Genomic DNA, 25,467 nt, shown 5'->3' with positions numbered 1-25,467 from the left:
TAAATAAACTAATAATTGTATATCATTATCAGTAGATATTGCGCATCGCGAATAATAGTACAGTTTTCATATCAGTAAACTGCCAGAAATTTAACAGCAATCAAATTAGGAAGAACTTGTTGTATCGAGTGTATTACACCACAAATTAATGTTGATAGTTTAGAATGGTTTAGTATTGTGACCTTCAATTTCAAATGCCGGCAAACAAAGCGAGGAAAATTATACATTTCTAGGTTTAGCGTTTGCTAAAGCGCACCGTTTATAGATTTGGTGCCAGTCATTGTAAATTTTGTGTCCAAAAATCACTGCAGAAAAACCAATTTAATGAAGAACAGATAACAGGCAGGTGAGTAAGATTTACATTCCTATTAAGTTTAGTAATTATATATTGATTTATACACAGTTTTAGTTATTAAAGAATTGAACCACAAAACGTAATTTAATTAATTGCTTTACACAATGTCTTATCAAGTAGGTACTACCTTTCACATTAATTAAATTCATAGCAAGCTTGTTTAAAAAAAACCAACAATGAGTGAAAACACCATTTCTACTAAAATCCTGCATTAAAACAATTATTTTGCATTTTTTGATTTTAGGAAACCAACTAAAATGGCTTACAGGCCCACAATAGAAATCCCAGTGTTTTTGGTAACATTCGCATTAATGCTTACAGGTAAGTACTCTATATTTTAGTTATATTTAAGGGCTGTAAGTTTCACTTGTAGTTAACGTAAACAACAATCTGTTAATCTACAGAACCTGTTATGTGCTGCTGCATTATAATAAAACTGAATGTGCCGAATTGGGTTTTGTCACGAACAATGCTACCCAACACTTGGAGGAATTGGTCGAACCAACAGCCACTTACATATCATTGGTGAAAAATATTTTAGAATCGGTTGTTGGTTCGGTATTGTGCTTGTTTATTGCACCTTGGAGTGACAGATTTGGTAGAAAACCAGTCATCATAGTCTCTTTTGTTGGTATAAATTCAATTATGTAAGAAAACTGACTGTAAATGAGAGTAATTTTCAGGTGGTTTGGTTTCTATGCTGCTTTATATGGTATTTGCAGCTGTGGATACTTTAACACCATGGTTTTTGTTGGTATTGGCTGTACCAGTTATGGTGACTGGTGGTGGTGGAAGTATAATAGGCACAGTATTATCCGCTTACTTGAGTGATTCAACCAGTAATGAAAAAAGAGGACTTAGGTGTGGAAGTTCGTCAGAAAATTCATTATGACTGTAATGTTGTTTGTTTAGAATGGGTTTATTTGACATAATGATAGCTTTGGCAGTAATGCTAGGCAATTCAGCTAGTTCGTACATTCTGATCGCAACCAATTATGTGTTTGTATACAGTATCTCAGTGGTCTGTCACTTACTAGCATTGGTGTATACAATATTTTTTGTTCCGGAATCTTTACAAGAAAGAGAAACTGAAGTGAGTATAGTAGAGAATTACAAAAATTGCTTAGGTAATTTTTAACCAATGGTTTTAGAATATGGTTTCGGAAATTTTTAGCATCACCAATCTGGTTGAAATGCTGAAAACTCCTTTTAAACATCGGGAATCCTGGAAACGTCCCATTCTTCTTCTTTTAATGTTGTCGATGCTATTTGGGTACATGACAGGTGGATCTGGTTCATTATTTTTCTATTTTGTACGAGAAAAACTGCATTGGACTTTGATTCAATTTACCTGGTTTGGTACTATCAATTCTTTGTTAGGAATGTTCGGTATAATGAGCTCTTAGCACAGTGGGAACAATCCTGTCATCATACTGCTCATGTGACTTATTACAGGTGGTTTGATTGTAATCTATCTCTTGCACACTGTATTTAAAGTGAGGGAATCCATTTTAATTCTGGTGGGGAGTCTGTTCGCTGTTGGTTCATCCGTAACCAATGGAATTGCTTTTAAAGACTGGCACGTGTACTTAGGTACTAGAAACTCTTTACTACTACAAAAATTGCTTTCTGTAGTGTGATTTTGTAGGAGCTGTACTGAATTTGCCCGCATCTAGCAACAACGCTCTTCTAAGATCTCTGGTCTCTAAACTTGTTGGTGAAGATGAGGTTGCTAAAGTGTTTTCAGCTTTTTCTATTGGTTCTAATGTTTTGACACCAATCAGTAGTATAGCTTACACTGAATTGTACAACAGAACGATTAGTACAGATCCTGGTTTGTACAATTTTGTCACTGCAGCCATTTTGTTTGCCGGTTTTGTGACTTTAGTGTAAGTATTTCGTACTTTTTGTTTTTAAGTTAAATTATTGGGTAATTTTAGATGTGTAGTGATTGTGCAACGTAAGGCTGGAATTGATACTTATGCCACCCTGAACGATGATGGAGTCAGTGAAGATGAGGCGGAAAATTGTATTGTCAGTCAAGTTGGTGAATGATTTACAATTAATGTGATATTACACTTTAAGACTTGTAAATTAGTATTTTGTATGTTCATTAGTAATATTCAAATTAATTAAAGAAGAAAACGAGCATTACAACGCTGAAACTATTCCCTGAGGTAACTTTTCAAGCAAATTACAATCGCTGAAAACATCCGTTCAATTTGTGCTTTTATGCCAGTTTCAAGTCCTTGGAGCAACATAAATGAACAGCTACATGAAAGCTCGTTAAATATTAACACCCAATTTAAAAACCAAAAACGTTTCCGCCCTTCAATTCCATAAAATTTTATTAATGATTCCCTCGATGTCGGTCGAGTTATTCGCATTGTCCCGACGAAATTATTATCCCGCAGTTATTCCAGACGGAATAACCTAAAATGGGTCTCATTTTTTTATAACACAATGTAAGAATTATTACAAATGGTATTTAGGAGTGTGTATTACTTAGTTGACAACTTACCTAATGAAATTCCTGCTTATATTGGTGTCTGCAACTGGAACTAGGTGTAAACCTGTTCTGTACTGCGCGTACATGTTGTGGGTCATAAGCAAAGTCCAGGTGAATACACAAAGACGTACATAATGAAGGGCTGAAGCTAAAGCTAGGCAAAGTTCAGAGTCCTGCAAAACAGTTGTTTTTAGTAATTACACAAAACCAACAAACGACAGGGACATTTCAGATATATAACACTCATTAAATATTATATTTCCTTTGAAATTGCGTAATTACTATAAACGAGGCTGGGTAATTGCGATAAGCCAAGCCAAAAAGGCGTTTCACTCAACTTAACGAGGCAAAAGCTGCTCTGTTACCCATAAATCTTCAATGAGGTATAGAATTTTAAAATCACCTTCATTAGGGTAATGTTAAAGCTGTGACAAGAAGTCTGTTGTACCGTAAGTTGGTTGTTGCAATTTATATGATAAATGGACGTTAAGAAAGAGTCAAAATTAAGGAAATAAATTCCAAATCATCCTCATTTCTTTAGTTAAAATGTTAGCACTTTTAAAACATTTAATTTTTTAACGAAACCATTCTGGAAATTTAAATTAATACAAATTACTTTAACAACATCATCATTGTGATCTAAATAAACTAATAATAACTAAAATTCACTAGTTTGAACTTATTTGATCAGATATCTCGTCTTCTGAATTTTGCCTCTACGCCATTAATCATCCTCTTGATATTTAGTTAACGGACGGGCAGCATTATTTAATTTCCAGGTCCTTGAACTTTCTAAAAACAGTTTTTCATTAGAAAGTTAACTCCGAATTTTGTCAAGAGTTTATCAATTTATAAGTGGCAGAAGTGGAAGATTAAAAAGGTTAAATAAGCTATATGAAAAATTATTCAGTAGACTTTTGCTGTTTAATCATAAAGTGTAAATAAGCATTCAAATTAATGATTAATCATCTTAACTGAATATCGTAACTGAGTTATCCCAAACAGTATTTCAGTGCAACTTTTTAGGTAATTTAATTTTCTCTGTACAAACTTAATTAGGACAAAAGTATTGTCCAATCACAGTATTTTAACAATAAACCAAGCAAGCTTTTGAAGCCTTCAGTCCTTTCAGAACCACTTAAATGGGGAAGTTAAATAGAGCAAGTTTGTTACTTAATTGATTGTTAATTAAACCTCTCAGCACTATTAGGATGTGGCTCAAGTAATTTTCAGACTACTTATTGGTCTTTGATGTTAGTAAATGACTATTTACAGATTTTCAAATTGTTATTTTTGGACTCGGTCGCATTAACCCAATTTTTCTTCTCAACACTGTTCTGCTTTTTGAGCCTTTCTAGCATCAAAACCATAACTCATTTTTATTCTTCTCTTTATCGTTCTTGTTCTACCCTCATAACAATGCTATATTTTAGGGCTTTCGAATAGCAAAAGAACCTTTTAGAATACATTTATTTGAATTTCAAAGATTGGGGATTTATTTTGATTGGTTTAATAAATTGGATTATTAGAAAAAGTATAATCCAATCAATTTTTTTTTGTAATTAGAAAAGTTTGGATACAACGCAAAGAAGAACCTAATTTTTTCTTGACTGTAATTAATTGTGAATTTTATTAGTCAATGCACTGCAAAAAACATATTTATGCTTAAAAAAAAATACAAGACCAAGTTGTGAATTGATAATGCGGAATTCTGAATTCTTTAAAGGAATATTCAGATTCACTTAAGGGATTCAACGTGGCACTATACAAAACCTGCTGCTTCCATAAATATTCATAAAAGTAAAACAAAAAAGCACTTGTCATGCTGATCTTTTATTTTGTAACAGCCGTCTATAAACAGATTTTCATTTTATTGAATTTATCTTGTATAGTGGCGGCTTTATTCACTTATTGTTATACTTTTAAAAACTACTTTTACTTGCCGTTATAAAGTTTGATCAAAAGTTTACGTAGGAAACTCAAAAGCAATTTACTTGGGTTACAAACATCAGTTTTCTTGGGCAAATAGCGAACTAGACATTTTCTGTACGGACCAATTTTGTTCAGAATTTAAAATATATACTTTTCTGCTTCGTTTGCAGCTGTTGGATTTTATGTGGTACATCTCGGTTAAGTGGAGTAGGTACATCAATCGACCTTAAAGACTTACAATTCAAGTTTTTGGTTGTCCAAACGAGTTTTTAACATCAATTTATATCAAACTTAAAACTGTATACGTCTTACACTGAAAGGCATATTTCGTATGCACTTAACCGTGGATATTCTGTGCTTAAAGTTTCAAGAGATAAATTGCACAAGTTCGAAACTCTAAAATGAAACAAAACTCAGGTGGAGAAGTTTCAATAATTAATTTAGTTACCCGGAAATTCTATAGTGATTCTGAATTAAGCTTTTAACGACTCGAAAACACGAAATTGTATAGTGTTGCTCGTAGTGTCAAAACTATTTTGGACATGCAGTAATTGTAAATTTTACTAAAGTGTGAGTTTAATTTTGTCAACCAACTGAACTGTGTTGAATAATTAATTAAGTAACTTTTAGCATTCATTCGTAATTATCATACTCCCGAGGCGTAGTCTAAGTTAACAGACTTTCCAGCTCAACTTGAAGAAATTGATAAATTCTCGAAACTTTGACCGATAAACTAAATCCTTTATTTCGAAGAGACTCTCAGTTGATTTTAAAACAAAACATCCGAACTTTAACGCCAAACTTGGGGGAATACTTGAGTCGGCCAGCTTTCAAATTCAGGAAATGTCCCCCTTAAGATGTATTATTTCTTTTAAAACTTTTTCAGTGTGTGCTAACTGAAATAAAGTGCAAAGTTTTCCGTAGAAGCATATATTTGCATATCAGTGTTACTATAAAGAGGTGGAGCATTGAAAATGATTCATATGAATATGAATGATCTGAAGAATGTTTGCCTGAAGAGTTGCCAGTTCAATTGACTGCCTTCATCATACAAATTTGGCAATTCACAAGTAATAAAATGTGTATCAAACTCTCTTAAATTAAGAATAATTTTAACTAGGATAGCTTGTTTTAGAATTTTCCTAGATTGATAGTATCCACATAAGCTTTTAATGATTTATTTGCTATCCATTAACCTGAACCGTTACTGCCTTCGCGTTTCAAGGCTTTCAAGGTTTATATTGCTATTAAAAAACACACACCAAAATATAATAAAGGACAGTTTACTGTCCGTCGTAAACTGGGATACTGCGACGTAGAAAATATTAACTTAAACGGACAGTAACTTTATCGTTAAAGTTTGTTTTTATATGCCTGTGTGGCGGATTTATATTAAACTCACTGTTGTATAATTTTCATGTGATTTTGAAGACGAATATAGTCCAAAAAGTTATTTTAATGGATCTGACACTGATATTACCATAATAAATAAATAAATTATATATGGGATTTTCTTTATGTGCCCTTAGGGCTTACATTTACAGTCCGCAAACGAGACAACGTAACTTTAGACGACTTAGGCAGCAAATGTCGTAAATCTCGTGATCCTTTTACGTTTACGTGACTAAAACACTAGCCATATAAAATATTCCGCATTATCCATCTTCTAAACTTTTTCCTCTTTTCGGCGATCACTTATACAGTTTCAAAGGAAAAAATCACAATCTGGTCACAATAAAATGGCTCCAAGTACATCTTCACAAATGGCGCTAAACACGACATTGTTTTCTTCTTTTCAATTACTGAAAAATTGCGCTTAAAATTACAACTAACCTATCCTAAGAGCAAATATGGTGGCAAAAAAATATTATATTATTCTCTTAGGCTAGATTAGGTTGTATCTTTTAGCGGCATTTTTCAGTAATTGAAAAGAAGAAGAAATGGTGTTATAAACTGGCTTATATTTTTATTTCTTATTGCTGCTTTTTCTCAGTAGTCTTAGGTTAGGTTAGGTCGTCATTATGGGTACATACTGAAGAAGAACCAATGACGCCAAATCAATGGGTTATATTTTAGGAACCATTCTTTCTTCTGCTTTTAAAGTACTTTCTTATTCTTCCTTCTAATTACATCCCCCCTCTGTTCTTTAAGTATCAGTTTTAATAGAGGATTAACCTTCAACTTCTGCACTATTTTTGACAATTTCTAACCACACAAAATTTAAGCCAGGAAATTTGTCAAGAAATAATCCATGGACTGGGATGTTTGCGGGCAGGTAATTGTGTGCGAATTTTAAACGACATTAAACTTTTAACTCTCCTAAACAAAACGGAATACTAAACAGACAATATCCAGCAGAAAGCTGGTGTAATAAACCCAACTAATTTCGCCCTAGCCTGGTTTATGTACGTTGAAAACTGGAAACAACGAACTAGGCAATAAAAAGGTAAATGAGGCGAGGAAGTCGATACTTAGCCTAGAGGAAGCAAAATAAAACTTAGAGACTTTATTACGTTGTGGAAAATTGAGTTTTATACGTGATGTGTGTAGACGCGCACATTACTGTTTATCGTTACACGTCCAAATGAATTAAATAAAAAGTAATTGCATTTTTGGGTAAATTCACTGAAAATCTCTCTCTGGAATTATTTTTGACACGTGCAATTTACTGATTATTCAGGCTTTTAATTAGTTAAATACTATTGAAATTTCAATTAAATATACATTCATTAGAGTCCATTGTCGTTTTGGACAAAAACTAATTTTGTGTATGTTAGAAAGAAACAAACATAATAAATTTAAATAACTTAAATAGATAGTTTAATGAAAATGTAATTCCCTACAATGTGAACATTTATTCTGGATGTCGCCATTGCGGTCACCATATTGGTCAATATTTCCTGAATTTCTGGATCCAAATGGGCTCATGTGGTTTTAGGCCGTACAGATGCCCTAATTATAATCCATACATAAATTTCATGTCCAATTGACATTGTGAGCATCGATAATGAAATTATAGAAATATTGCCCGAGCGTTAGAAGTGTTGATCAAATGACGTTAATTATTGTTTGCACATAATTATTAATTATAGATTGAATTTTCCTCGTGGCGTTATTGATGTTTCATGTCATGCATATAAACTGGACAGATTCATTCACTGCCCTACAGGCAGATAATAGGATTCAGAACAATGGAAAGCTTTCCGGAACGATAATAGCCTACAGGTAATTCATCAACATTATCGCCTGTTGTGTGGCGAATTCCAGGATACTAAATACCTGACAAAAACAGAGTAAACCACGGTTTTATTGTACAGTTTGAACTAAATCGAAATAGCTGAGGTGTAATCTCAAGTGCAAATGACATCGAAACTGTGAACCGACAAATTAACGTGGAAACCTAAACTAACACAGCTACAAGAGCTCTCGGAAGAGCCTCAATCAACGTCAAATAAATTCCTACAAATAGGCTTACCTAAAGAGAGTAATTAGCTTCAGGTTAAATTCTACAAGTTTAGTTTAACTTCAAAAGGAAATATTTACAATTTGAAATCCATTTATTTTCTGTCAATGAAAGTTTGATTTCAGTTACTTAGCAAGAGGCACTTTAGTGGATTGCATTGCCTCAATTTTCAACCCAAAAAATGATTTATAGAGTTAATGGGATAACACTTACCATGATTCCTCCCACACCAATCACGTACAAGAGTTGAGTCATAAAGAGGGCTGACAGTAAGTTCATCAATGTTGTACCAGACAAGTTGCGCAGATCCGAAAACAAACTGAAACAAATATATTTTCTTCAAATTCTGAAATTATAATCGATTGAATACTAATCCGGCAATTAAAAAGAACGATTAATTAAGGATTTATCCCGTGTCCAGGCCGATTGAGTCCCTAAGCCCCCCATTCAAGCAATACGGCGAAACAAAATCTCCCGCTCACCATTTAAATAAATATGTGAGCTTACGGTCATCGATTTTACTGTTTTTATTATGTTTGGAGATCGTGCTTGATTGAGCAAAATATGAATTTTTAAACGACAAAAAAAAAAGAAATTCAGATAAAACGAACGAAATAATAAAAATATATTTATTTTGGTGAAATATACAGTTTTATTTAGACAGGAGGAATTTTATTATATTTTATGATTACTGAACAAATTTGTGTTGAAAAATGAAATTCATTTATGGTTTTTCCAATAATGGCTTTAGTGGGTTTTAAGTTTTTCAGACGATTGCAGTATCTTATACTTGACAACTGACGTGTTTGCCAATTGTCTTTTTTGGACAGGTGCATAGATTTATGCGAGTATTTCTATTTTTCAAGTCAATTTCATTATATTTTCAGAATAACCATATATCAAATTTGAGCAAAAATCAAAAAACTGCTGCTTAACAGATAACAAACAGTTTTGGTTACACAAAGTTAAGTTAAAGAATTTAGGGATTCGACAAACATTACTGTGTGTGTCGTAAAACTGGTCTTCTTGTTGTGATTACATTAAATATAAATTTGGGCCTTAAGGTGGTCTAAACGAGGATAAAATGCCACCGCTTAAAAAAACATTATCCACCAGTCTAGCTGGAGGTTAAATTTAAGAATAAAGTGAAGTTTTCCATTCGAATCAAGCTGTGGGCGTTTAGTTAACCGTTTAGAAAAGATTTTTAAAGCACTTGAGGGCGTATTCCAATTTACTTAGTGCTTAAAATCAACGGTTTAATTGAATCAGACTTTTTATAGCTTTATGACTGGATTTTCTGAAAAACTGGTTGCACGGTAGATCTAATGCCCGACTTGAAACTTTTCGCCGCCTTTAACACGGTTTTCCGTCATAAAATGTTGAAAACTGCCTCGTTTCCTTTAATGGTTCATTTTTCAGGATGTAACCTACATTTTCCAATCTTAAAAAGTTTGGTCTACGCGACACTAATGCACTGATGAAATCGCTAACGGACTAAACCTAATTAGAACTTACATTCAGTTCGTTCTGATAAGTTTCAAAGACGAGTTGAGAATAATGAGTATTGCCACTTGAAAGCTTTAAGGGGTGAAATCCTTTGTGGAGGTTAAAAGTTCTAAATATTCATGTAGCAAAAACTTAAGCTTGTAATTAGAACGTCCCAAAGGTAACTTCCATCGTACGAGATAAAGATGTAATAGTCCCGAGAACTACGAAATAAATCCCGGAAGTTAGTTTACGGTGTTTCTTGGAGAAGAAGCATGACCATTTATAACCTTCCTAAAGCTCAAGGCTTAATCTCTATATTGCAAAACACTTTCTTAATGAGATTTGTTTCCGGTTTCACTGCTACGACCTGTTGGAGAACTGACACAATTCGAATGATTTAGAACACAAAAAGGTACTTAAAACCGAGACAAATCTTGACATGTTTGGCGTCTCTAAGAAAAAAACCTGCCTAAAAAGCTCTTTCTGAAACTTCTCGCAAATATTCAGCGAACACTTGGAAAGAAGTCTTTGTTTCACCAACACACTTAGATAAACGCTTTCAGACTGCAAAGTGCCATTTATATATGTGAATAAAATAGGATGTCGAGAGGCAAAAAGTTTTTTATTCAAATTTCTGTATCCCAAGAGTCACTTGACCGATAAAAGTTGAAAATTGGTTTGGTTGGTTTGATGATTAAGGTTTTCCTGGAAGGAAGGAATGATTTTTGTGTTTTTGAGTCATAGTAATTAATTACGGTTGGGTCATTTCTGAAAAAATGCAATTAAAACCGCCATAACAACTAAAAACATAAAATTAATCATCCAGGACAATTTACAACAACGTGGAATCCATGACGGGTTAGATTTTTCGATTGTTCTCCAGCTCACCTTTTTTACCCCAATTTCCATCTAAATCTAACCTCCACATCTAGGGTCTGACATGCCCTCGGACTCGGCGAATTATCCAATCCCTTTTCCCGATCCAGAGAACCGGGAAAAGGTGGAGATATCAGACTAGCTGACAGCTAGCGTGTGTATATGACGGGCCGCCGGACTATTCACGACGAGTTTTCGTATAATGGCTTTTATATTTCAATGTCCGTTGGAAGTCATCCAAGAAATGTCACGGACCCTTATAAAATTGGATTTTCTCCCAGGAAGTAGTTAGTTTGACGAGAGACGCGGCATTAATGTCGGGATCAAGGTAAAGGGTCGGAGCACTCGGCCAAATCGCCAAGAAAATAAATGACCCCCGTAATTTAGTACAAATTTGATACTCGCCCTTTTACGAAAACTTGTTGAAAAGCAAATATGTTACAACGAATAAATTTACTACTTCTCATTAGTTAAATTAGAGTTGTTTCAAGATGATGGTCACATAGGAAAAATCAAAGTAACTGAAGATGACGTCAAAACGTAGAAAGTTGACAAAAACACTTGTCTAAACTAAAAGTCCAAATGTGCAGTATTTTTGTGAATCACAGCTTTGTTCGTAGTTTGTGATGGGAAGATAATAGCAATGAGCGCTATTGTCACTCGTAAAGGCTAAAAGCCTCCGATTATATTAGAAGATTTTTGGATGGTTTAAAGAGTTTTACAGGATTCTGGCAATTTTAAAATAATTCTACACTCTAGACGCATGAGACAGGCAAAGATGAAGAACATGTCAGTTTTCCAAAACGGAGTGTAGTATTTTGCAAGGCTTTCTTATAAAAGGGTCAAGTGATCAACTGTCACATTCGTTCCATCAGCTCACATATCACAAATGATGGTAAGCTCACAATTGCATAAAACTGAACACAGTGGTTAGTTTGTGATTGGTCAAAAAATCAGCTCGGAACAGTATTGTAATTTACGCAAATACTGCACATGTGCACTTTTTTGTTTTAAAAATGTCAAATCTTTCTGTATACTCGTATATTATTATACCAATAACATATATTAATTAAAAAAAGACTAAATAAAACATCATAGAGCATAAATCGATCCGATAATTAACAGCTGCATAGAGCAGACCTCTATTTCGTGAAGCTTAATTAAAATTTTCTACAATGAAAACAGCTGCCTTAAAATGTAATTAGTTATTATCGATTTTTTCCTTGGTGCTCTCTGAACTGGCAAACTTTTATTACAATTTGCTAATTAAACATTTTGATAAGCGTTCCCAGGTTTTTCTTTACTTTAAGGTGCAGGGACACTAATTAGACGACCTTAAAAGTGCCCAATTTTAAAGTAATTGAGTGTGTGTCCATTGGATAAAATATTCTTACGTTTGTTTTATTTTTCTTCCTTCCAGGAAAATATTCATAAAATTTGAGTTTATAGTGCAAGTGTAAGGTTCCCACCGAATATTTTATATTCAAGCAGGCAGTATATTTAGAATGCTGCCGCATTGCAAGGAGGAAATCCTTCAAAATTGGAGAGCTTTGCCAAGGTTTCGGAACTTGATATGCATTTTGACGAGTTGATATACATGACTAGTTCGATAATGATTTAGTTATATCGATAATACGAGAAAGAAACCTAATACAAAGTAATCTCTCAATTCTACCAATTTCAAAACATTAAAGCGAAAATGTTGGGAAACACAAATACCAATTTTTTTTTCAAATCCACGAAATTTAATACTATTTACGCGTGAAATTTCCAAAGCCATTAAAACTTTTTCAATATAAGCGGAAACTTTTCGATCGAAGTATCAGTTGATTTGTTTCACTTTTCCTAATACGATTATTTAGGTAAAAGTTTCATTGCTGATTCCAGATGTCAGATATTTCCACTATTCTGAATTATACAACTTTAGTACGTTTGTGCCAAGAAGTTGAGCTTAATTCTGACATAGATTTGTACGAGCATAGACGCATGAAAGATGAAAGAACTGAGTAACTCCTCGAAACGAATTTTGCGGATTATTCGGTCGGATTGGATAATACTCCGGTGTTGTTTTCAGGGTGTTTTCCACTCTTTATTAGATTTTCCACTTCTGTTCAGGTCTCGTCGGATTTGAATTGATATTGATATTTCGGCAGTCCCAAAATGCGAGAAGCTCAATTTTGATGAGTAAAAAATGGTATCAGAAGCTTCAAAGCTCATTTCATATGATGATTTTTAATAAAAGAAACTTCGAATGTGCTCAAATAAATCATGTTACGCTCTATAAAATTTACCAGCTAAGCAGGAAGATTGATTTACAGCTCTCCTGGCATATTTGCAGATCTCTGCTGGCAAAATTTAATAACTGACTGGGCGATCATTTATCAAAAAAAAACTGATGCTTAACCTTCGTATCTGTTTCATTCACATCATTAAAATGGCGCAGTTTGCAAGTGTCAAAAACTAGCAATTTGCAGCCGCATAACGACAAACGTTTCTTTCATATTTGAGTAGATGCTATTACGGCAGACAGACATTTTAGAGCAAAATTCTCCGGTTTGAGTGGTAATAGAAGGTAAAAGCACGCTGTCGTGGCAATTAAGAACCCCTTTACAATGCAATTCCAGAATTCTTGGGTGAAAATAAATGCGCAACCATTTTATATTGTAAAACCGCATTGCAGTCCTAACAAAATTTCTACTAAACCTTTAAAAATAATTTAAATTCATAATCTTAAAAGCTAACTTGTTTTTACTTAAAAATATGTCAAGAGCTTTCTAAGACTTTTCTCAACAAAAACTTTTTAATTCGCAATATCCAGAGAAAGCCGTAATGTGTTTTGTCTTATTTAGCCCCCTTCTGACAGTTTTATGAGTGTTTAGAGTTTTAATTAACAATAATAACTAGGTCAAAGTGTGTTTTTGATGGACAATATTAGGGTGGTGCCGCAACGTGTTGCTAATTTAATTTGTTGGCCAGATTGGGAAAAAGGAAAAACGTAGTTAAGTAGTAATTTCTGTCTTTTAGCGTTAAGAGGTTTTCTTCTAGACTTATAATAGTTTTTCCACTACTAACATGGTAAATATATCATTATTGACCGATTAGTAACTTGAGAAATTGTTGTTGACCTAGATCGAAAATAGAGTCTAATCTCTAGTTCTAGTCTGGCACAAACACAACAAAAAATGAAATATTATTGACCTGGGTAAATAATAATGTCAACGTCTATTGAGACATATGACATATGAAATATACTTGACTTGACTTTCAATAAAAGGACCATCAAAAATATGGTTAATAGTGGAAAAAACGCCATATTACCAACGGTGTAAACTTGACATATGGTCAATAAAAGTTTCTGTTTAAACCTTGGTTAATAATATACTAATAAATGCTACATTATTTGTTGTTAAAAAGGTAAATACAATTAAATAATGCAGAACAGTCCCTGAAACTACGATTTTCACGCTTTCAGTCAATGCCATAGGACCGATATTTAGTTCATTCAAACAACTCACGTAGAATCGACTTAATTAAAGTTTAGGGTTTGGAGCGGATCTGTCAAAGGAAGATTGCAAAGGGAGGCTTTGTCCTGACTGAAATTATATTAGTTGGGACACCTTTTTGCTAAGCGAATCGATTTGTACAGATATAAGAAATGATAATTACATTTGATGGAAATTTGATTATTCTTCGTCTTACTCACAGTGACAGCAATTTTAAACTTTGATTTACGCAAATGCTGCACATGTTTACCAGAAAATAGTGTATTTCATTTACAACAATATAGATAAGCTAAAAGGGAATTAAAACTAGGCACGCAACTGTATTTAATCAAATAATGACTTTAATAATTTTGTTGAGGGTGGATTCTGAGTGATATACTCGTGTGTAGTTTAAAAGGAGCAGCAAATTCCGCACGTACAGGAATTCAGCCTAATTCTGTGAAACGAGCCCCTACGAAATATTATTCCGACAACTGGAATTAATGCGAAAGATAATCAGCGACAAGCTTTCCAAATGTAAAGTGCAAGCACATACAATAAGCTTTTAAGCAGTTAGTCAGTAAATATGCAAATTCTGTTTTCTAGCTAGGAGTTTAATTAATATGTAACATTTGTAGTAATCAGTGATGTTACAGCTTAAAAAGTACCAAAGTGAAGACAAGAAAAAAGCCTCTTTACTTTGTAACGTTATTATTTATGTCTGCATGAATGTAGAAAGTAATTCATTTCAAAAGGGGGCTCCAAAAACGCAATATCCAACCGACCGCAAAATTTCACGGGCTTCTTTCTTATACACCACTCAGGTAGGAAATTCTTTTTCCAGCTTAATTTTGTCCGTCGAAATTGAATTCTTGAATGTAGATTCCTCAAAAAAAAAAAATTGAAACTACTTTGACGATCATCTGTTTTTCAGTCGTTTCTTTATAGTGAATCAACAAAGGAATAAGTGCGTTATTAGTTAGTACTGTTTTAAAAATAGTTCCACTTTCGTTTAAACCACTAAAGATCACGGAAACATTTTTCCTAGAAAACATAATTGACCTCATTCATTTATTTAATTAAGTAAATTTTTCAGGATGGTTAAGAATAATTGCAATGTTGGTTTAACAGTTTCTACACTTAAATTTTGTTCTTTTAATAGAATTACTCGAGTAACGTAAGTCAGAATTTATTACCACGCAAATGAAAATCATTTATCACTCTATTTCAATACGTATCCAAAATTCAAATCTCATTTTCTGTGGACGCTCTACCCAGCTTAGAGTCGATTTAAATTCACAGATGTTCACTGGTGTAATCGGCAGGCCATTTCAGCGCTAACGGTATTGCGCTTTGGCGAAAACACAGTAAAAAATCGTTTTTATCATTATTCCACGTTTAGGGTTGGATTCAGATGACTGTAATGTTCACTTAAAAGTAATTTGTACGGCCAGTGAGCCAAGAAATTACGTAATTAAGTGTAATTAGAATGTGACAAAACTTTGACATCATTCAGTAGTTCACTCAGCACAGTTGATAGTTTGTCACTTTTTTGAGCGATTAATCTTAAATTTAAGTGAAATAAATCGTTTATAATTAATATTGCTTCCATTTGCAAAGCTTACAAAAGTTTTCCCCCATTTACCTTCCACTGTCTGTTCGAAATCATCTTGTCTTGGTCAGTTTGAATTGGTTTACATTTCTAAACTCCAAAATCATTTGGACTAGTTTATATTAGATCTATGAAAGTGCTTTGTTTACATGCAAATGTTAAATCCAACACCAGAAAGCAATTAGTTTGTTTAGTTTTACACAACTCCACTTTTGACATCAAACAGATAAATGCCAAGTTGATTTGCATTGTTTCCAACAGTATTTTATTTCACTTTGATTGATTAAATTGGCAATTCAAGTGTGCATTATCTAACAGTAACAGCAACTCCAGTTAAGGCGATTTAATCGTTACAGTAGCTATCTCAAGTCTTATTAACGTAATATGCCCTAATTGCTGGTTGATGAGCGAAATTAGTCTGTGAGAAATTGCAAATTTCTAATCACCACTTCCCACTTTCGGACAATAAAGGGTGTTATCAGAGTAATTAGTAAAGTGAATAATTTAAAAGTTTTTCCATTTCAGTGGATTGAAGGTGGTTTAAACCACTTTACGCATTAAACTTTCCCACAGTATTACCCAAAAACGAGTAAAGTAAATTTACCCTTTTGTACGGCTAAAAAGGACCCATTATAAAAGTCAAGAGGCGGAATCAACTTGCTTCGCAGTCGCCATAAAGCCCCGTTCGGCTTTTCCCAAAACGATTCCCCTTCGCTAAGAACAATGACAACGCACAAAGAGAAACCAGCTAAATTGTTTGAAAGTAGAATCTGGGGAACGTCCAAAAACCATTCGCAATTTGTCAACCGGAGAAGTTTCGAATAATTCGCGTTCTAATGCAAAATATAGCAAATTAAGCAAAGAACAGCGATAGTAATTCTGTTTTAGACAAAACCAAAGAAAGAGAAAAATTACATTTTTGATTAAACACGTTGAGCCAAAAACTGCACCAACAAAACTATATATTCTTAAACCTTATAAAATTCTATAACCTACCACATACAAAATAAATCTCGAAAAATATGCCCATAATTTTCTTTAATAAAATAGGGGTTTGCCAATGAAATTTATGAGCCGGACCCAAAAAAAGGGTAAAAGAGGGTTGAATTAGACTTTTTCCCGCTACCAAATTTTCTCTATATTTTAAAACAGGTTTCGTTTACTCCCTTCAACTTTTTTTTGCACTGGCTCATAATGTAAATTTTCATTAGGGGAATAGAACGGCAAAGTAACATAATTTAGGCCTGAGCAAACTTTCCCCCTAAATTGTTTCAAGCAAATAAAAACTTACCGGGAGAAAAAGCTTCTATTGGTTTTTAGGGTGAGTGTTCTGGAGAGGTTGGAACTGACCAGAAATAGATTGTGTGCTTTTGTGTTATAATGGCTTGTACATATGGAAGAATCTGTACCACCTTTTTATTTTTATTACGTTTGTTAAAATAGTCAATACAGTAGGTTAAATTAATTTGGACTTAAAAGATGGTTTTTAAAACACGTGACCATCATACTCTTTAAAATTATGATAACGTAATAGTCCTTCTGACAGTAAAAAATTGTCTGCTCTTGCCAAAAGCCATCCATTTCAATTTACGCTCCAGATAATATTTTACAGATGCACTTAGGCTTTGGAACACCAGCCATATATTATTTTCAGCTCTTTCCTCTTTTACGTTGGTGTAATACTGATCAAAATGTTCTCAAACTGCATATAGAGACTCGCTAATTGGAAACTGTTTGAATTCAACCCCACAATGAGTAAACAAATCCCAAAGCGCCAATAATACATCTCCATTGGCGGCTCTATTCAATGCTGTTTGTTCAAACCTGAATACTACTTGGCTCCATAGGGAATCAATCGGCTCGGTGTCAAGGAATATTAAGCCAAAGCAAACAAGTCTCCCAGGTGCAACGAGTTAATTTCGTGGGCACAAGTTCCATTTCTATTTAAATTGTTTCAAGTTACTTTAGGCGTATTGTCAAGAATTTCATAGCAGACAAGTTTTAAGCATTTAGTTACATAGTAGAAAGCAAGAAAAGAGATTTTTTGTTGTGTCATTGTGCTCAATAAATAAATCAAAAATAAGTTCTACTATCTATAAGTCTAAAAGTAATACAGAATCCTATTTTCTATATAAAAAAATGTTGCATTATAATACAAAGATAATTTGCAGTCAAATCGAAGTAAAGTAGATTTTTCCATGTATAAACTACTATAGTACAATACAAATCAACTGTTTCTGAATTAGTGTCAAATATTACTGGTAACTTCAATTAATATATTGATTAATAAAACTGAATTTTTAATAGTTCATTAACTTTTGTTATGGTAACCACTTTCTAATCTCTCTAAAGTTCTGATCTCCAACCAAAACTGAAATGGAAATCAGAGGATTACATTTTAATGTCAGTAAATTTTCGCGGTCCTTAAGCACACAATTCGTAAACAAAGGTTGTCTGGAAGGGCAAACAGCAGCTCGGATTAATCCGGTGGATATTAAAAATGAATTTAAGCAAATTGTTTTAATATTTACGTAAACTGTTTTGAAAAAACAAACCGAGATTTTAATTAAACGGATACGAGAGCTTTGGAGGATAGTTTGAAGCTTTTGTTCCGGGAAATTCTCAGCCCGAGTACACTTTACCAAGATAGATGTCGTTGGTGATGAAAGATCTATTTTTCTTAAAGTGATGTATTGGATGCTTTTAACGCGTTAAATTGTCCGTAACATTTTTTGGCCAAAATAAATTGGTTAAACAAGTTTTAGAACTGTGCCAGAATAAAAACAACTAACTTCGGATAGAACAATATAGGAAGCTACCAATATTACGCTCGATTTAACTCAAGCAATTCACTTTGTTTTCCTTTGTATTATGGTGCTTCTATTCTTTTATTCCCATAGGCTTAACTGAAATAGACGGATAAGGGATTTCAAGGAAAGGTGAATTTTAGAGTCAAACATTATTGAAACAAGTATCAATGTAGTTGTTACTTTTTGAACATTTGCATTTAGTTACTCCAAACTAACTAAATGTTTCTTATTTCACCTTCAATTAAACGTTCTAAAAGCGTCGTGTTAATTATCATTGGACTTTTAATTAATTCTCAAACTTTCTGGCCGTAATTGGGTCAACTGGATTTAACTCATTATTTGGAAAGTTCTGTTTTGAGTTAAAACCCTACCAAATTCCTACAAACATTCAATAGTGACACAAAAGCATATGCATCGGCAGACGAATCTCGAATTGGGTACAAAATCCATTGTCTCCCAATTTCTCTCAAGTCATACAATATTATCGCGCATTCCGCCGAAATGAACTCCAACATTCAAGAGTGTCTGTTATCATTTACTAACCTCCAATTAGAGACTGTCTGAGAACTGGGTTAACATCAACGGTTCGAATTAAATGAGATTGTGCTCAAGCAATTTGGCTTTGAAAATTTAAAGTAAAGTTACCCTTTCCATGGTGGAATAGTTTCAAACTTGTGGTTTGATTAGTCGTTATTGAATTTTCTGCATGTTGGGAATAATTATCACATGTATGTGACCGAAACAGATGTGTAACAACCTTGTACCTGACTGTAATTTTGATGTGGAAACCAGCCCTAAGAGTGAACATTATTGATTAATAGTTGTAACTGTTTGGTTAGCAATGTTTTTCATCTTTTACCCAAAAATAACCGAAGATTCATCCTCGAGACGTTCAACATGGAATAACAAAGCCCTGTTGACATTACTGCTTTGGAAATAATACTCTAATTTATTGCCTTTACTTTAGCTAAAGTGAATAAAAATGGGAACACTCAACATTCCACAACAATAAGAGAAGTGTAATATATTGTTGTTCAATTAGAAGTCATATGCAAAATTATTCACTGAGTAGTGAAAGCAGCAAGGTAAAAAGGTTTTGATTTATGACAAAAAACTCGTTTGCAAACTAAATTCAAAAAGTTTTAGCATCCAAGAGTAATCCAATCAAAATCTTTTGATTTACATCCCGTTTGCCCTTTCGGTTTTCGCTTTTTTTATCGAGCAGCAAATTAGAAATTAATTATTTAAAGGGCTTAAGCCGGCAAGCCTCCTTTTTTATCATAACTTGCCTTCTAAGCCCTGTGTGGACAGGAAATTAAATATCGATTCTCCATAAGGCATGTGATGGGTATAAGGTCTCTAAATGTGGATGCGATCTAAGAGATTAGGCCTTTGCCTTTACCGCACCAGTCTCCGGTTTAATTTTGCTGCTCAGTTGCCATTAACATCGACAAATTTGCTCAGATAACTCCCTTGAAAAATTGTATTTCTTAACAAAAAACTATGGATCTAAACGCTCAGTGTGGTCCAAATTAGTCTGAAACCAATTGAAAGCCAACTGGAATTTGTGGTAAATAATAAGAAATGCACCAAGCAAAAAACGAACTTAACGACATGAAAGCCAATCATATATATTTGTTATCTATTTAGGATCATATTAATAATCATTCCTTGAAACTTAAGGTAGCCATAATACTTGTTATTATTACTCCTTGAGGCTACCTTAAGTTTCAAGGAATGATTATTAATATGACCCTTAGACTATTCTTAAAAAAATGTACTGCACTAACCCCCATTTGCACTGTCGTACTTTAAGCGCAGCTTAAATTAAGTTTGGTTCATACTGTAACAATACAGATGGAAAAAGTCACAGTCTCGGCTACAGTTAACTTAAGCTAGACTTAAAGTACCACAGTGCAAATGGGGGTAAGTTCAAAAACAAAATGGCAGTACGTCACTGGTTTTTGACATTTTTCAATTTCAATACAGCACTCTAACAGATCTGTCAAAATTATTATATGCTTTAAGATACATCTTTGTCAATCTGTTAAAAACAGCTGTCAAAGTGATAAAAACACAACAAACTTGCCTGGTTTATACAGCAAATTAAAATAAAATTAAAAATGGTATATCTAGAAATAAGAGTTGGTGTAGTAGGAGTATTTCGACGTGTGCCAAAAACTGCTTTGGTGCACTTTTAACCAAAAAATTAGTCTGAACCTTGAACACCCTGTATAATGGTTATTTTTGGAAGTACGAGAAGGTTAAACAACTCAAAAGAACCGTCTTAAAATACTCTTTCCAGTGATGTAACTCAAAAAATGTAACTTGAAAATTTCATAAAGGGTGGCCAAAACATAGAAACCACTAACATTTCTGTGCCCACCCAGTATACAGCCAACCGCATAGAGGTTTTAGCGTTATGTAAATCGGTTAAGTGGTTCATTTAGAAACTTTTTATCTCAAGCTATTTTTTGTAACTTTCGCCGTTTTGAAGATATTTGCCAAAATCTGGTTTGTTGCACTTTTAACCAAAAACTAGTCTCAAATTTGACACCCTGTATAATGGTTATTTTCGGGAGTACGAGAAGATTAAACCACTTTTGCTGTATAAACCAGGCATTAGAAACCAACTGTCAAACGTCAAATTTTTATTAATTCAGAAATATTGAACGCAAAAGTGAGAGATTCACTAAATAAAATGGTTAAATTATATTCCCTTATCAATATTTTCTAGAGAAATTACCTTCCAATGTCAAACGAATACATTAACAGGGCGAAACATCAAAATGAATGATTCCTCTAACAGGAATTACTGCTAAAAGCTTTATAAATAGACTATGCGAATATTTTAGGGGTTTCATTTAGTATGGACATACATTAAGGGAGTAGCGGTTTCAAGAAGGACAGAATTATGCTCTAACAGAGATTTATTTATAGAATGATATATACTTTATAGGTCAGAAAGTCACATATAATAATTGTCAACTTAGCAGTGTGTAAAACATCAACAAACAAAACTTTGATTAATTCATCTCCTTCTAGGAAATGGACGAAAGATCTGAATTATTAAAATTAAAAAATTAATATTGACACAGAAGTAATTCGTTTGGAATTTCCATCAAGCGAAATAAGTAACTTAATTCCCGAGGGAGCTCTCCCAATTACTTTGTCGTCGATATTACTATTCTAAAATCAGTAATTATATTTCGCTTCAAGAGACATAAAATTACACTTTATTGATTCACTCCAATTTCTGCCTCGAACGCTTAGGCCAATTATTCGAACTTGTACAAGAGTGTAGTTTTCCGACGCGAAATTTAGTCCAAACTAACTAGTCAACAAGATATTGAGCGAAAAGTTTAACGAGTTTCAAAATAACTTCGATTAAAGTGAAACTGCTGCGGTTTCTTCCACGAGAAGTGAACTATAGTAATTAAAATATTCGATCGATTACAATTAAAATTATTTTTGTTCACCTCAAGATTTTTATTGTGTGTAATTTTAATTAGAAATAAAAAAAGGTTACAAAATAACTCAAATTGCTGTTTGGCAACCAAAAACCATGATGACAACTGACAGAGTTGCCACATAGTACGATTTACTGATTATGTTAACAATTTCCTATTTAATACCGTCAGAATATTGTATATGGTGGTTTTGGTTAAACGACAACGTAGCATCTGTTTTGAAAATGGACGTTTTGTATGTCATTGTATGTCTGCTATTTATTTTCCACAATGCGGCTTCGGTGAATTATGACGATGAATTCTTGTATTCGATTTCCGTTTCAATACGCTTTCAGTTTGTATTTGTGTAAAAGCTAATCAAGTTTTAACACGTATATTCAGACTAGAAGTTTTTGTTCTAAACCCATAAAACTGATGTATATTCTATAACGTAAAAATAAATCAACTCTCACTTTAGCAAATCGGAAATTATTCGTTTATTTTGCACAAGTTAAAGCGTTTTAGCTGATATCGTGTTTTTAAGCGTATACTTTCCCATTTACTCTGCTGATTTGCATCGCATCTATAGGACTTTCATCCTGGGTATCTCTGATCCAATGAATATGATTTGCTTTTCAGCATAAAAGCGAAAAAGCTTTTGCATATTTATTTTCGTTTAAGTGATTGAACGTCGTTTATTTTTAATCTACAGGACTAAACATTATGTTGCAGTTTTGTATGCTAAGATTAAATTCCAATTTGAAACTTACCTGTACGTAATGAAAGCAAACACTAGAGCTACAAGAGATAAACTGCTTCCAAGGACGATAAGCAGGGATAAAACGCCTTCTTCTGTTAGATTAGTTTCCATGGCAGTTCTGTTAGAGCTTAAGAATCCATGCAGCCGTGCGGTGTACAAGGAATCCATGATTAACCTAATAAACAAAAAAATTGTCAAAGCTCTATTACGTTAAAACAACCGATTAAATTTTCGACATTGTCCACCTGTTGTGAGCACATTTGCGCCATTTGCAAAGTCCCCAAAAATAGCAATAACAATCGTGAGGTTTTCCCTAATAGCACTTATCACTTAATCGCGCCTAATGGCTAATGGGATTTTCTATTCAGACCTAATTCGTTTTATTCCGCTACATAAAGAGAGAGATAAAAAGTAGCCATTATCACCCTTCCCTTTGAAAAGCGTCGTGAGGAAACCCGAGGAATAAATGCCGATTTCCCCCGACCGGTTTTAGGGCTGAGAATTTCAAATTATGCAGTATCGTTCGATTGATAGGGAAAGGTAATTTGCATGGAAAAGCTTAAAAAGGGGAGAGTAAGGTGATATGCTAAAAAGAACACTTTCATAAGTCATTGCTGATGTGAGGGCAGAGCTGGATTAGCAACAGCAAAAATCTAACAAAATGAGGGCGATGTCACCACTACAAAAATTATCTCAAAATGCAGAAAGGAACTATTTTATAATCAAATTTTATTTTGTGTTTAAAACCTGTCAATTTTATAAAATTGTTACTTTGGTGTCTGAAACTAAAAACTATAGAAAACCTTGCAAAAGTGTCAGAGAGCTCTAAATACTACTGAAAAGCTTCCAAGCATTACTAGATGCCTCTACAAGTGTTTAAAAACTGTCAATTTTCTAAAATTGCCACTTGGAAACTGCCTCAAGCATAGAAAAATTATTGATTACTTTCCAGACATCACTTGTGCTACAAACCTTCAAAAACTCTAAATTTTCTAGACTTATTACAAAAGCGCCAGAAAGCTCTAAATACTGCTGAAAGCTTTCCAAGCATTACTAGAATTCTCTACAAGTGCTATAAAGCTTCAAAAATTTTTCTGAATTTGCCATAATTATTGGAAAAGTGACAGAGAGCTCTAAGTCGTACTGAAAACTTTCCAAACATGTCAATTTTCTAAAATTGCCAGTTTGTAAGTGCCTGACATCTCTAAAAGCTATTGAAAACCTTCCATACATTAGAGGTTACTACAAAAGTGCTATGAACCTTATTTTTTTCTAAATTTGCCATAATCATTGCAAAAGTGTCAAAGAGCTCTAAATTCTACTGAAAAGAACGTATTTAAAACCTATCAATTTTCTAAAATTGCCTGAACCCTCTAAATACTACTAAAAAACCTGCCAAAAATTGTCAAATACTTTGACAGTTATCTGAAACTTTCCAAAAAATTTTAGAATTATTTTATTACATAATTTCTATTTATTATTACTGAAGCCACGTGACATTTAACCGATCAACTTCACATATAAATTAAAACTGTTTACTATAACGTACGTATAAAGCATTATATTTACCAACCTTTTGGCTATTTATTTAGGCGTTTAGGCTGTGTTTGCAAGGGATAACCGTGCAAACATACTGGTTATATTTTGTTTGTTGTACTGTTGTCACACTGAATTGTTGGAGAATTTAATTAAAAATCAGCAACGTCTTATACGACAACCATTTTTGGTCGATCAAACAAGTCAAATTTGTGGAATTTAAAAACGAAAACCAAAATAATTAAACGAATTTTCTTGTTTGAATTTTGTAGCAAAATAATGTTCCACAACATTATCACTTTCCCATACGCTTTCAAAGTTGTACTGGTGAAACTAATAACGTTACATGTGACAGGGTCGTTTAAGGCATATTTTCGCCCCATTAACCGCACCTTTGTTTCCCCATCGAAAGATAAATTGCAAAAGGGAACTGGGCACGTTCTATAATTAAAGGTGACCTACGTGCTCTGTAGAAACTGAATAACTGAGAACTTACAGCATAAATAATTCATTTCGACTAAGTGTCTGTATTGGTTTATCTTTTGTTAAAAGCACGTTTAATCATACAAGAACACAAAAAGAGCGTAAAAAAATGTGGTGACATGCAAAATGATTTGATGGCTATTGTTTGTACGAGCTCTGTCCCCTAAAAATACATTTTGAATTTGAAATGAGAGAGGTTCCTGTCCAGATTGACAGTTCAATTGTACGAACATAATTGAATATCTCTGAACTGGTTGAGTGAAATAAGTGGAACTGAAATAGAAGCTTTTTCAACAAATCTGAAATTCCTGAATCGTGCACGAATTTGAATGGGAATTTTTTTGGACGTTTTTCACAATGAAAAAACTCTCTGAAACCACGACTTATGTGGCGTGTTAAAGCCAGTTTTAACAGTCAGATCACGTTTTCTGAATAAATCGCCAGACAGTGTGATAATACGTTGGTGAATGGAAAAATCTAAATAACCGTTTTTTAATTATATTTTATTTATTTTCAAAGAAAAAATTTAAAAATATTGTTAATACCACCTACCTTTTTAATGAATGAATTGTTTCAACTGTCACAGTAAAGAGCGCGTCACATTCAAAACTTCGGTAAAGCCACGCTGAAAACACGCCACATGTTCAGAACGTGATCGTGGAGCCGGGCGTCATCGTGCTTCCAGGTTTTAAACGCGGCGCAAACTAACAAT

The 25,467-nt window shown here is 33.5% G+C and overlaps 2 protein-coding genes across 3 annotated transcripts in view; one reads left to right on the top strand and one right to left on the bottom strand.

Annotated features, from left to right (window-relative positions):
* The window catches only part of LOC145733359 (adhesion G protein-coupled receptor E3-like), a 29,515-nt gene extending 4,048 nt beyond the window's left edge, over positions 1–25,467 (bottom strand). The window contains exons 1-4 of the mRNA XM_081986124.1: positions 25,308–25,467; positions 22,747–22,911; positions 8,473–8,578; positions 2,877–3,037 (exon numbers count right to left, since the gene is read on the bottom strand). Of these exons, the coding sequence (XP_081842250.1) occupies positions 2,877–3,037; positions 8,473–8,578; positions 22,747–22,904 (425 nt within the window). The 5' untranslated portion in view covers positions 22,905–22,911; positions 25,308–25,467. The remainder of the gene's footprint in view (positions 1–2,876; positions 3,038–8,472; positions 8,579–22,746; positions 22,912–25,307) is intronic.
* Positions 26–2,512, top strand: LOC145733358 (putative peptidoglycan muropeptide transporter SLC46). Of its 2 annotated transcripts, none has more exons than XM_081986123.1 (9): positions 26–342; positions 600–676; positions 729–986; positions 1,039–1,216; positions 1,268–1,448; positions 1,507–1,744; positions 1,811–1,948; positions 2,004–2,244; positions 2,296–2,512. In XM_081986123.1, exons 2-9 carry the CDS (start codon positions 613–615, stop codon positions 2,408–2,410), a joined length of 1,413 nt encoding a protein of 470 aa, XP_081842249.1. In that variant the 5' UTR covers positions 26–342; positions 600–612; the 3' UTR covers positions 2,411–2,512. The 2 variants fall into 2 exon arrangements, with proteins under 2 accessions (XP_081842249.1, XP_081842248.1); XM_081986122.1 differs by having other exon boundaries at positions 26–346.

This window comes from Ips typographus, linkage group LG9 (genome assembly GCF_016097725.1).
Source record: "Ips typographus isolate SLU linkage group LG9, UJ_Ityp_2.0, whole genome shotgun sequence".
NCBI classification, from domain to species: Eukaryota; Metazoa; Arthropoda; class Insecta; order Coleoptera; family Curculionidae; genus Ips; species Ips typographus.
Note: the sequence above shows the minus strand (reverse complement) of the source record. Positions and strands in the feature narration are given on the sequence as shown.